This window comes from Balaenoptera musculus, chromosome X (genome assembly GCF_009873245.2).
Source record: "Balaenoptera musculus isolate JJ_BM4_2016_0621 chromosome X, mBalMus1.pri.v3, whole genome shotgun sequence".
In the NCBI taxonomy this organism is placed as follows: Eukaryota; Metazoa; Chordata; class Mammalia; order Artiodactyla; family Balaenopteridae; genus Balaenoptera; species Balaenoptera musculus.
In genome coordinates, this window is record NC_045806.1 from 128,001,501 (window position 1) to 128,014,658 (window position 13,158).

The 13,158-nt window shown below is 49.7% G+C and overlaps 1 protein-coding gene and 2 non-coding genes across 3 annotated transcripts; all 3 read left to right on the forward strand.

Moving 5' to 3' along the window:
- The first annotated feature begins 1,585 nt into the window (after nt 1-1,585).
- DKC1 (dyskerin pseudouridine synthase 1) lies at nt 1,586-12,319 on the forward strand. Its single transcript, XM_036839748.1, has 15 exons — nt 1,586-1,703; nt 2,362-2,429; nt 2,879-2,965; nt 4,185-4,276; nt 4,476-4,660; nt 5,258-5,322; nt 5,628-5,754; nt 5,983-6,113; nt 6,530-6,673; nt 8,213-8,333; nt 9,141-9,259; nt 9,884-9,987; nt 10,314-10,377; nt 11,018-11,146; nt 11,512-12,319. Exons 1-15 carry the CDS (start codon nt 1,688-1,690, stop codon nt 11,575-11,577), a joined length of 1,518 nt encoding a protein of 505 aa, XP_036695643.1. The 5' UTR covers nt 1,586-1,687; the 3' UTR covers nt 11,578-12,319.
- On the forward strand, nt 6,213-6,350 carry LOC118889330. Its single transcript, XR_005018470.1, has one exon. It is a non-coding gene; the product is annotated as a small nucleolar RNA SNORA36 family (small nucleolar RNA).
- Nucleotides 10,154-10,279, forward strand: LOC118889332. The gene has a single exon (XR_005018472.1). It is a non-coding gene; the product is annotated as a small nucleolar RNA SNORA56 (small nucleolar RNA).
- Nucleotides 12,320-13,158: the final 839 nt, after the last annotated feature.

The window sequence follows — 13,158 nt, forward strand, 5'->3', positions numbered from 1 at the left end:
TATGTTTGTTTTCTACATCTGTGACTCTATTTCTCTTTTGTAAATAGGTTCATTTGTACTGAGCAGCTTTAAACAACAGGCATTTATTCTCTCACAGATCTAGAGGCTGAAAGTCTAAAATCACTGCAGTCTCTGCCGCCATCTTTACATGGTCTTATCCTCTTCTGTGTCCTTCTTCTCTTCTAAGGATACTTGTCGTTGGATTTGGGGCCCACCTGAGTCATCCAGGATGACCTCATCTGTAGATCCTTAACTTCAGTACCTCTACAAAGACCCTTTTTTCAAGTAAGTTCGTTTTCATAGGGTCCAGGGGTTAGGTGCGAAGTGGGGAGCCAGTCTTCATCTCACTATAGATGGGAAGCTGTTGAAGGGCTTTGAGCAGAGGAGGGACATGGCCTGACACAATTTAATGGCTGTTTCCAGGGGCTATGTTGAGAAGACAATATAGTTGGAAAAAACAGAAGCAGGGGGGAAGTGCAGGAGGCGAGTGGAAAAATGTAGGAGAGCCATGGTGATGGCATGGACTCCAGTGTCAGTATTGAGGGTGGTGAAAAACTACCAGATTCTGGATCTTTTGAAAGCAAGGCCGAGAGGATTTGCTAACAGATCAGATGAGGAGTGTTGGAGAACCATTAGTGAGTACCTGAAATTTAGCCAAATATATACCAACGGAGCATTATAAAATTATGGGGAGTGTAATTAACTGCTCGTGGATTGGTTGATATTGAGGACTTTGGCTATGTATAAAAAATCAAAAAAAAAATCAAGTTAGAGCATTATTATTATTACTACAAGAGGGAAGAGGGCTTGAACCTGGAGCCGCTACTTGCTTGGCCGTTCAGTACCGCAGCCACGAGCCCGCTTTGTCGAGCAGTTCACATGGAGCCCCGTCTTGGAGCTGAAATCGAGCTGTGCTGTAACCATAAAGCGCACACCGTAAAGACTTGGTACAGAAAAAAACACAAAAAGAGCGTAAAATATGCCATTCACAATGCTGTGTATTGCTTATATGTTGAAATGATAATATTGTGGATCGCTGCGTTAAATAAAGTTTGTTATTAAAATCGATTTAACTTTTAACGTTGTACTTTTTTTTCCAAGTGGCTGCTGGAGAATTTAAAAGTCCACAAGTGGCTCGCACTCCTGTTTCTATCGCCAGTGCCGCTCTAGCTGGATGGGAATTACAAGCGGCAAAGGACGTGCAAGCTCTGTGTGCCTTCACATGTGTCTTCATTTTGCCATCGGGACTCTGATCCGACAGCCACCTTCAATGGTCAGCGAGGAAGCAAGGAGCGCTCAGGCAGGTGCCCAGGTGCTCCCGTCCGGGTAAAACCTCAGCGAAGAAGAGTGAACCGCGGCCGGGCCACGCCCACAGGCTACGAGCCGCCCCGGCGAGCTGCGCAGGCGCTCCTAGACCTGGCCGCCGAAGGCGGGGAGAGGCCCAAGGCGCACGCGCGGACGCGCCAGCGCCCCAGGCCGCGTCCGCCAATGAGAGTGTGCAGCCGTCCCGCGCGCGCTTGGGGCTCTGCCCCGCGAGCCCGGCCCCGCCTCGCCCCGCCCCTCTGCACGACACGCACGGGGCGGCGCACAGGTGGGCGGGTCCTAGCGGCGCGGCCTGACGGCGGCGGGAGTCCGCGATAGCTTCCTCGGCGCTGGCCCACGCGGCTCGCACGCTCAGCGGGGCAACATGGCGGACGCGGAAGGTACGGGTGGTTCTCTCGCGGGTGGCTGGGCGGGTTGCCGCGGGCCGGGGCCAGGTCCTCCGGCTGGAGGAGCCGGGGGTGGGGGGACAACGTCGAGGCCCGAGCTTTCCGTTAGCTCCAGCTGCCGGGCCTCCTGCCGACCTTGTCGCTTGGCCTTGGCTCCACGGGTGAGGGCGAGAGAGCGAGAGGCCCCCGCGGTGACGTGACGCCACCAGCCCGGGCCTCCCGCTGGCGGTACAGTCCCCTCAGGGCCCGGGCCGCCGCCGCCAGCTCGGACGCCGCGGTCGGCGCCGCGCGATGAGGGGAAGCAAAGGGGCCGAGGGGCTCGGGCGTGCGCGGAGCGCTAAGTCGAAAAAAAGTTCTAGGGGCCACCAGCCCTCGGGGACCGTCGGGCGGTCGCTTACGGAACTTACGGGCCCGGGGCCAGAGCGCCGTGGGCGTTTCAGCCCCGCGCGGCCACGTGGTGAGCCGGGATGGAGGGCGACACGTGCGGCTGCTGTCGGGAGCCCGCCGTGCAGCCCGCGCACTCGGCCTGACCCGCGGCGGCTTCCCCTGTGATCCTAGACAAGCATCCGTTTTCTACCTGCCCTTGTTTTAAACTTCATTGTCTTTATTTTCGGGGAAAACTCCTAATTCTTGTGTGTGTGTGTTTTTTAAGTACTTATTTTACCGAAGAAACATAAGAAGAAAAAGGACCGGAAATCCTTAGCAGAAGAAGATGTAGCAGTGAGTACGAATATGTTGTACTTTGCTTTGACTGAAAAGAAAGGTTTCTTAGATGACAGATTACAGAAAAGACCTGTTTTTAAAGGCTTTGGAGGAATGGGCTGTAATTGAGTGGTCGTTGTGGAGAAAGTACACAACGCCCGCCAACCTAGGTCTTTGCTGTCAGGCACACCCTGCTAAATGTTGCTGGCCACACCAGCTGCTCTCCCTGAAATTCTCTCTTATCAGACCCACTATCCCTCTTTCTCTTAAAATTGCTGTGCCTGTCTTGGTGGCACTTCACTTACGCTTCTCAGTTCTTTGTTCATCTCTTTTTCCTTTGGAGGTCCCAGGGAAAAGGCATAGACTGCCTTGTTTTTTATTTCAAAGGCATAGACTTCTGTGGTAGTAGTGGAACTGTTCAAAGTCAGGTGGGAAGTCTAACAGGCTGTGTTTCTGTCCTGTGGAAGGAAATACAACACGCTGAAGAATTTCTCATCAAACCTGAATCCAAAGTGGCTCAGTTGGACACATCTCAGTGGCCCCTGTTGCTAAAGGTATGTGTTTCGCATCAGGTCAACACTTGGCTTTTACACTGTTTTTGAGTGTTAAACAGTTGATTGAGAGTGCACCCTGGACTTAGGAAATGCTAGATGAGGCCGCCTAAAACACTGTTCCTCAGGGTGTCTGAGGTGAAGAACCAGGGTTTGTTCGGGTTTTTTTCCCCTTCATTTCCAATGTACCCAACACTTGTAGAATGCAGGTAAATTTCACAACAAGGTCACACTGCTCTCACGTTTTATAAACAGTTAGTTCTCAATTTCTGTGCTTAGCCTCACCTTACAGACCTGTACTGGTTTGTGGAGTAGAACATGCTTGAGAGCATAAGGCCAGTGCCTGGCATGTTAACTTGCTCTCTAGAAGTTACTGGCTGTCGTGTTGGGTTTTAACTAGGGTACTTCGCTAATGAGTTGAATTACAAGTTTCACAAATGACATAATGGGCGGCAGCTACGAGATTAGGAGGTAAATTTATTGAAAGACTCCTTGACAAACTGTTTGAATAAATCACTAAATATGAGGTAAAAGAGTGAGATTTGCATATAGAATTCAATACAGTTGAGTTGCTGCTTGGCCAGATGTGTCTGCCATTTAGACAGCATCTGGTTCTCTATTTTTACCTGCTGGTAAACCAGGTTGGCAATGTCCCTACTGTCATGGAACTTAAAATCTAGGGGTGGGAGATGCAGTTAAAAAAATCATTGCTGCTTGTGGAAAGTACCGAGATGAAGCTAATGGGCTTCCATTGACGGGAGCTCTTTCAGGCTGGTGGTGGAGCCCTGGAAAGGAGAGTGAGAAGGGGCGGACGTGAGGAAAGCGGGATAGGAGCGCCTGGGGCAGGCGCGAGCTGGTCAGGGGTGGGGAGCCGTGTCGCCAGTGCTCCTCCATTTGGCTACCTTTGGTCCCTGAGAAGATCAAAGCTAGGCCATATTTTCCTCACAAGCCTGCACAGTGAAGCCCAATTCGTTCTGTAGTACCCCAAGAGGTCTTTCTGGAGGAGGGAGCAAATTTGTCTTATTCTTACTCATCTAGGTAATTTTTCCAGCATGTGGGGAGGCTTAGCAGTCTGTCACAGCACATAATGGAAATACAGGAGCAAAAGATCTAAAACAAGAACCTGAAGCGTCACCATATCATGGTTCATGGTGGTCCTGACTCTTGTTTTCCACATGTTAATGATTTACTGTTTGTTTTGTGTTGTATCATTGCTTTCTAGAATTTTGATAAGCTAAATGTAAGGACAACACATTATACACCTCTTCCTTGTGGTTCAAATCCTCTGAAGAGGGAGATTGGGGACTATATCAGGTAAGTGTGTTGGGAACAGCACTGTTCAAACTTCTGTTCTTTTCAAAATGACCCTTTCACATCAGTTACTCACGGAGGTAGTGGTGGCATTGCCCTAAATATGAGATCCTGTACCCATGGTAAACTCTTTTTACTCCTCAGATTTAGTTTTCATTAGAGGACCAGAGCCGATGACACAGTAATTTCTTTCCCATTCTAGGACAGGTTTCATTAATCTTGACAAGCCTTCCAACCCCTCTTCCCATGAGGTGGTAGCCTGGATCCGGCGAATACTCCGGGTAGAGAAGACAGGACACAGTGGTACCCTGGATCCCAAGGTGACTGGTTGTTTAATAGTGTGCATTGAACGGGCCACTCGCTTGGTGAAGTCCCAGCAGAGCGCAGGTACGTGGGAGAGGGAGGGAAGACGGGGCCACTTTGAGATTGGAAGGCTTTCTGTGTTTCCTTTTCCTTCTACGTTTTGGCTTTCGGAAATGATTTCTTCATTAGTAAAATCATAAAACAAAAACAAAACAGAAGCAAGGGATATTCTTGGTGTGTATGTGCCTTCTGTCCTCATCCAGACCCTGGTGGGGCTGCCTTGTTTGGAGTTCTAGGTGCTTCTTATGCACACGTTGAGCCCAGCTCCAGGCCTGTCACTCCACGCTCCTCTAACCTCCCTGCTGCTTCTGCCTAAAGTGCCTCTCCTTCATTGGCATTGGGGAGAGTTCTACTTGACCTTCTAAGGTGATCTCCAGGCAGGCTCTCCACGGGCGCTCCGGCTGTCCCTGTCAGCACGTTGAAAGTTGAGCTCTCGATGAGATAGCGTCTTCATTCCTTTCTCACATCTGCACCATGAAATCTGTCTTAATGCAAATTTTACAGAAACAGGAGGTCAAATTGCCTGCTTTTTCTGGCTGTACGAAATGGGAGTGATATAAGCATATAGAAAATACAGAAAACTCAGTGGCCACACCTGACTACTCTTTTGTCATTTTACAGGCAAAGAGTATGTGGGAATTGTCCGGCTGCACAATGCTATCGAAGGGGGGACTCAGCTTTCTAGGGTAAGTGTGTAATCGTAGGGGAGGCACCTGTTAGCAACTGGGGTCTCTGAGGCCCTCGCCCTTCTCAGTGGGCTGCCGTGGCCGACCTGCTCACGTCCCTTCTGACGAGAGGCTTCTGTTCAGCACTGAGCTGTCCCTGTGTAGTTGAAGAAAGAAGCAAAAATCGAAAGGCCCTTTTAGATCCTAAATGATTGAAAGAGACCTTTTGTGTTTCAAGTGTGCCCTTAAACTCCCCAAATCTGCCCTTTGATCTTATTTGAGAGTCCGTGCAGTGAATCTTTGTTTTCGTTTGTGCTTATTCTCAGGCCCTAGAGACCTTGACAGGTGCCTTATTCCAGCGACCCCCGCTCATCGCTGCAGTAAAGAGGCAACTCCGAGTGCGGACCATCTACGAGAGCAAGATGATTGAGTATGATCCTGAAAGGAGATTAGGTGGGTCCTTAGGCCTGTGAGGCACTGAGCCGACATAGAGCACATGTGTGTAGAAATGAATGCTTGAGAATTAGTCTCTTAAAAGTAGATGCCTTTAGTATGTGGTGTAGTCGTGGCCTGTGTCTGTTGCCTCTAGTTTTGCTGGTGCAGATAGAGAATAACTCTGGGTTTCTCAACCAGTGATGTGTTTACTTGGGAAAATAAGTACTACTTTTGCGTGTGTCTTAGGAATCTTCTGGGTGAGTTGTGAGGCCGGCACTTACATTCGGACGCTGTGTGTACACCTTGGTTTGTTACTGGGAGTTGGTGGTCAGATGCAGGAACTCCGGCGGGTTCGTTCCGGAGTCATGAGTGAAAAGGTACATCATCGCGGGGCTAAGAGTTTTAGAGCCGGCTGGTACTTAGGTCTTCCAGCCCTTGGTGGAACTCCACCTGCTTCACATCCAAGAAAAGGCAGTTTCCAAAGTGTTGAGTTCAGTTCAGGGCAGCTTCCCTGTTCTGTTAATTAAACTTTGGGACATTGAAACACAGGCTGGCCGGGGGGGGTGACTGGATGGAAAGCATTACTCTATTCCTTTACCTCCTAGCCTACAGATATGCCTGCTTAGATTTAATAGACCAACAGGTAAAGAGTTGACTTCTAAGAGACCAAAGACTAATAAGCTTGGACTAGTAGACGGGACTAAATTCATTCTGTGTTTGGAAGTGTGAGGTCCATTTGCCTGTTGGGGATACAATGGCACTCGAGTAATTTTCGTATGTGGCTACCTTCCAGGACCACATGGTGACGATGCACGACGTGCTGGATGCCCAGTGGCTGTATGACAACCACAAGGATGAGAGTTACCTGCGGCGAGTTGTTTACCCTTTGGAAAAGCTGTTGACATCTCATAAACGGCTGGTCATGAAAGACAGTGCAGTAAGTTCTGCTTGGACAAAATGTGACCTCGAGAGATGAGATGTGGTCCGTGTCCTGAACACTTCATTCTATTTAAAGAGATGAAATAGGGCTTTGTGAACTTGTAACTATTATTTTCCTTTGGTTTATTTTCTGGTTTCGTAGATTGGACGCTGGTTTCATTTATTTGTTTTTTGTTAATGGAAGCATTTATGATTAACTTTTTATTAAATCAAAAACATAAATTAAAGTAGAAGTTTAATGCTAGGACTAATTTCATTTCGAAATAAGGCAAATACTTTAAGAGTAAGTAACTTGGTTCAAGAAATAGACTCTCAGTGGTACATAAACTTTGCCCTCTTGTAAACTGGTAGTTCTGCATGTGCCTAAGACACCTTGGTTTATTTAAATTATTGCTAGAAAAGGTTGTTTTGATGGGGATAAAAGGTTGAGACTAGAGTTTCAGAGATACGATAAGTTCTCCATTAAAAGCTTTGTTTTTGTTTAAATAAATCCTAGTTTGAGGCCATAAAACCTAAACGTCACAGAGATTATCAAGCTTTTTTTCTTAGTATACTTACTAAATAACCTTAGAGAGAGTAATCTTAATGATGAAAGGAAATCTGCAATTATTTGTGTTGCTTTGGGTTTCCTCTTTAGTAGTTATTTAAGGTTGAGTAGTCCAGAATTGTAAATAGCCGTATTTTTAATGGTATTATGGTCAGAGAATGCGGCCTTCTATAAGTTAAGATGCTTTGTGGCCTAGTGCATGATCAATTATTGTTAAACAGGTAGCAATAAAAATTTTTTCTGACTTTTAAAGATGTAAATTTTTGTATATATTTAATAATTTGAGCTTGCTCATTCATATTCGGATCTTAAATTATATAGATGTTTGATGACAGTATAGATGTTATAGTTTGTAATAAAAGACAGAAAAACTAATGAGGCATACCAAAACATGCCTCTATAGCGACTGAAAAAACTTAATCACATAAAACAGAACAACATAAATGTGATCCCCCGTTGTGCTGGGGTCAAACTGGTCGCTTCTGGGTGAATTTCAAGGGAGGGTGGAATATGGTGAGTGAGGACAAGGTGGCACAAGGCGGGTTGGACGCATGGCGTGCTGTTGAACTCGGGAGGGTTGGCCTTGGCAGTTTTGCTTGTGAGTTAACTTTGGGAACCTGTTATTATCCAGTTTTCCCAATAAATCTGATACACCTCCCAGCTCTGTCAGGGGTTTTTCCCTTAATGATTAGAGGAATAGAGAAGAGCAATTGAAGAAAACTGAGGCTGGGTTTTGGTTTAACGTGAAAGCAGCTCTAAGTGCCGTGGGCAGGAGTAGCTATTTACGGTCCCCGCTAACATTTCTGAGTCGACATGCATGAAGCACCCGGCCTGTGGTGGGCGCTTGCCATGACCCTGAGTCCCTTCATAAGCTAGGTTGCGGCCGGTGGCTGTGGCTGTCGTTCGTCCTCTGTCACGGGTGGGGTGGGGTGGGGTGGAGGGCGGTGGCTGCCTGGGGCCGGCCGCTCACCAGGGACGCCATCCCTGCAGGTGAACGCCATCTGCTACGGGGCGAAGATCATGCTCCCGGGCGTCCTCCGATACGAGGATGGCATTGAAGTCAATCAGGAGATTGTGGTCATCACCACCAAAGGGGAAGCCATCTGCATGGGTAAGAGGTGAAGGTGCCCTCGTCCCTCCTGCGCCATCACAGCCAGGCTCACTAAGAGGGGTTCCGCAAGGCCTGGCCCCTTGGGTTGATCTGATCACTGTGTTACTTGGGGTCTGTCGGGATGGTCACAGCAAAGGGCCATGTCAGACAGGCATAGGCAGCAAGGAGGTAAGTGGGGTTTCCTCTTGTCCCACTGGCTGCTGTTAGGAGCTGTGTCTCAGCGGTTTGGCTCTCCAGTGAAAAGAGAGGAAATCATCAGTGAAGGGGGTGGCGAATGGCTGGTAATTAAAGAGCCTTCAGTCCACTCCTTGTCTGCTTGCAGCACTACCTTGTGAAAGTTTAGCTGCTATTGGATTGTCCCTGTGTGTGGCCTGAGCTCCAGGCACGACACACGTGTCTTTGGGGTTCCTTATTGAGGTCTCCCTTCCCCTCTGGCTGCTTGCTCACAGCTGAAAAGGAATCCTGATGACATGCTTTATTTCTTGTGCAAATTACACAGGTTAAACAAATAGCTCTGATTTACTTATTAAGAGGTCCCTTCTGAGGACCTAGGAAGCATTGATTTTTATGAGTGTGATTTGTGTCAGTAGTTTTTGAACTCGGTAAGTAACGTGATTTCACAGGCTTTCTTCCCCTAATGGTGGATTTTCTCCATATGCAACCCTCAGCAAAGGAAACCTCAAGGCAGGAGAGCTTAGAGTTTTAAATAGGTTTTTAAAAGTTGTATAAAGCAGTGGCATTCGGGCTCATTGGTTATCAAGTCTTTCCCCTTCAAATCATTCTTTTATCTCTTTCCAACGCCTGCAGCTGTTGCATTAATGACGACGGCAGTGATCTCCACCTGTGACCATGGTATCGTAGCCAAGATCAAGAGAGTGATCATGGAGAGAGACACTTACCCTCGAAAGTGGGGTTTAGGTCCAAAAGTAAGTGGGACTGGGCGTGTGCCCTGCTGCCTTATTCTGTTTTGCCTTGTTGAATACTCACTCGGGCAGCTCCCAGCGTGTGTCCACTGCCACGTCCTTGCCTCGTGCTGGGCTTTGGGGAGTCAATGGTAAGTAGAAACGGGCCTGTCTCAGACCTTAGAGATTTCAGTCTAAGGGGGACAGTAGATGGGCAACGCTCAAATTGCACAGTGGCGTGGTGAGGGCCTTATGAAGGGGTGTGGAGAGGTGCCTAACACCTCAAGAGTCCACGGTGAAGGCTTTGGCCTGGCCGGGGAGTCGGGGTGAGGGATCTTGAGCCACGCCAGTGTGAGGTACGTAGCGTTAGATGTTGAGGTGAAGGGGGGAGGGAAGAGTCCAGGGCCGTTGGAATAGCATGTGCAAAGGCCCTGTGGTCAAAGTGACACTGCAGAGGCTCCCACTGGTACAAAAAGGTTTGCAACCTTTGATAAGTCCCATGTTTGCTCCTATTAGAGGGGGGGTGAGTTTGGAGCGCTCTGCTGAGAACACCCAAGGGGGGCACCTTATTTGCTGTGTGTGTGTGGTCGTGGCACCTGCTTTATGTGTTGACACTGTTCTAACGTTGAAACCCTGACGGTCCACCAGGCAAGTCAGAAGAGGCTGATGATCAAGCAGGGCCTTTTGGACAAGCACGGCAAGCCCACGGACAGCACGCCTGCCGCCTGGACACAGGAGTATGTGGACTACAGGTAAGGGCGACTGCAGGGGAGGAGGGGAGGCGGGGAGCCCAGGCGTGGGAAAGGGGTGGATTTAGTTTGGGGAAACGTGTGGGACCGAGGGGACTGGCCTTGGGGCGTGTGGAGTAGCGGCGGGCGCTGTGCCCTGCCTGCCCAGCCGGTTAGGCATTGGGCAGCGCGACAGACAGTTAACCCTTTCTAGTCTGGCTCGTGGCACTCCAGCGGGAGTCAGTCTGCGACAGCAAGTGGCGAGTTCTGTCCAGCGTCAGGATGTTGATGGTGGCCTTAGACTTGCCAGATCTGCTGGGAACGACTCTCACCTTTCGCTCCTCTTTCAGCGATTCTGCCAGGAAAGACGTCAAAGCGCCCCAGGTAGTTGCCGAAGCGGTCAAAGCCCCAAAGGTGAGTGCTGGCTCAGCGGGGTGGGCCTTCCTGCCCCCTTCGGGCTCTGCACGCTCCACTTCATGTTCCCTGTCGTGTCTGCTGGCCTCAGCTGAGGCCACGACCCCGGAACAGAGTTGGGTCAAGGGGTGGCACAGGTGTGTTGAAATAGAGGCTGTGACGCTCGGGGCCGGACAAGCCCCTCTGGACGGCACCGGCTCAGTGTTGCGACCGTCCGCGGGAAGCACGCTCTGGCTCTTGGCTCGGGGGCTGCTGGTGTTAGACTGCAGGGTGGCTTGTCTGTGCCTCGGGTGGCACTGAGTGCCCTGCTTGGGGCCCGCAGGCGGGAATTCCGCGCTTGCCTGTCTTCTCTGAGGACTCGTGGGAGCGCCCCTGGAGGGCATGCGGTCCTGCCTTTGGCTTCAGTGAGCATGTGGCCTTTCCTGCCCGGCCCTGTGTTGCTGCCCTGGCGCTCCTGCTGTGCCCCTGGCTTCCTGGTCTTTGAACCCTTAGTAAACAAGGCCCTGCTGGGGTCTTTGAAAACTTCCTGTTGGATCCAATCAGCATCTTCTCTGCTGGCTCCTCCCCTTTTGACTTACTGAAACTTTCTCATCCGCATTCGCCCAAGATCTTAACATTTGATCAATTGTCTCCACCTTAGCGGAAGCGAGAGAGTGAAAGTGATGAAACCTCTCCAGTGGCTCCCCAGTTGGTCAAGAAGGAAAAGAAGAAGAAGAAAGACAAGAAGGCCAGAGCTGCTCTGGAGAGCGCGGACGAGCCGGGAGATGGGGTGTGTCCAGACAAGTGCAGGGCCTGCGGCTCGCTTTGTCCTTGAAGGGGAAGGAGTCGCCCGCGGGCGCCAGCCTGGTTACTCGGGGAGCTGCCCTGTGGGAAGGACGGGGACGGGCCCAGCCTTTTATAGTAACGGCTCAGAGTTAGGGTTGTGTTGATGGGGGGTGGGGAGGGTGCATAGCTGGGGGATCTGAATGCTGGGGCGTCCGTGGAAAACGCGGGATTGTGTTATGTGCAAAATTTACGTATTGCAGGATATCCTTACGGATCCTGAAAAGGCTTAGTTGACTGTGTGGAACTTCCCTGATTTCCTTTGGGGAGAGTGGTGGTGCTTAACAGACGCTTGCTTTCTCTTTCCCCCAGGACAGTGACACCACGAAAAAGAAGAAGAAGAAGAAGAAAATAAAAGTGGAAATCTTTTCTGAGTAGTGGACGCCACTTGAAGCACTGTGTCCAGGTGGGAGGAGGAATTAAAGCCTTATTGAGAAAACATAACTACGTTTGTTCTTGAGGGAATGAACCTGAGATCCCAGAAAGGGCGGAGAGTCCGGCGCATTGGAGCAGCTGCTGCGACCTTGCTGACGTCCCCTGGCGCGGTCATCCCACCTTGTCCTGTTTTAAGGACACCAGTGAAGGGGGCGGGTTCGGCGCCACCTGCTTCTCTGCCCAAGAGAGTTGGAGTGTCTCCCCTTCAGACCCAGCACTGCCCAGTGAGCGTCTGCAGCTGTTTCCTGGGGGCCGTTTTAACATCATGGGCCTCTCCTAGTTTGCTTCCCCCTTCCCTCATCAAAAAAGTTCATAAAAATTAAGTCTGCTCAGCAAAATGGTATAGGGCAAGTAAAAAAAATATAACTGAACCATGTTTTTAATTGAGGGGTAATCTTTTTAACAGTGTCCTGTGAGGACTCCAGTGTCAGTCGCCTCTGTCACCCCATATTTCCCTTCTAGATGGATGCCTGGCCAGGGGCTCTGTCGTTCCATCTTGTGAGTTATTTCCAGTCACTTCTTCACTGCTTGTGTATATAGGCACCACTTCAGGCACCTAAATCCCTCTGGCTGTTTGTGAGAGAATCCCCAAAAAACATGTCTCCATTCTTTGTTTTAATCAATTAGTTTCATTGCTGGGAGAAGGTTGTAATTTTTACTTATTAAAGTTTACTTATGAAATTTTTAAAGTATTCCTGTTGGATTTTCTAATTGTTGATCTCAAACTAGGAGGACAGAAAATATATTTTGATTAAAAATGTAGGGACCTTTATGTCCTAGTTGAAATTTGATGCTTTTCCTTTGTTTGGTTACTTTTCTTTCTCTGGTTCTGTGTCTTACAACATTTCCCTTTGGGCCTGTCATCTGGCATGAGATCAGATACTCTGGAATCTTCATCAAGACGCTGATGAGATAAGAGGGGACTCATCACAAATTAAGTGATTTCCAAACTACTTGAGAGGAGAAAGGTTCTCAGTATTACTTGGTGGGTGTGCAGGGCAGGAGGTGCCAGTGCCCGTGTCTGTCGACACCCCTTAAGTATCTGCAGACACACCTGGGCGCAAACTCGACGAGGGGAGCCACTGAAGCTTTTGCTCGTGCTGGAGGCCGGGCGAGTGACAGGAGAGGGCGCAGTGGTGGAGAAGGCCTTGGTGAGAGGTCCAGAGCGGCTTGTGGGGAAGTGCCGCACTGCTGGCTTGTCACGGCCTCTGCTGCCTGGGACCCTGAGCGCAAGTTGCACACCTGGGCCCTAGATGTGCCAGGATGTATGCCTCCGGGAAGTTCAGTGTGTGTCCGCGGTGGGTTCCCATCTGGGGTGAGATGCTCTGGGGTGCTTGTCTACATGGGCGCTAGCTTCAGGAGACCTGCGGTGTGACTTTTGAGGGCACAGCCGCATCTTAGTTCTTTGGGGCTAATGTGACTCTCAGCTGTGTGAACAAGGGAGCAGAGTATTTCGTTCTGGACACATTAGTTTAAATCTGGGCCACAAGTCTGGGTGCTCTGAAAACCATGTTGAGAATAGAA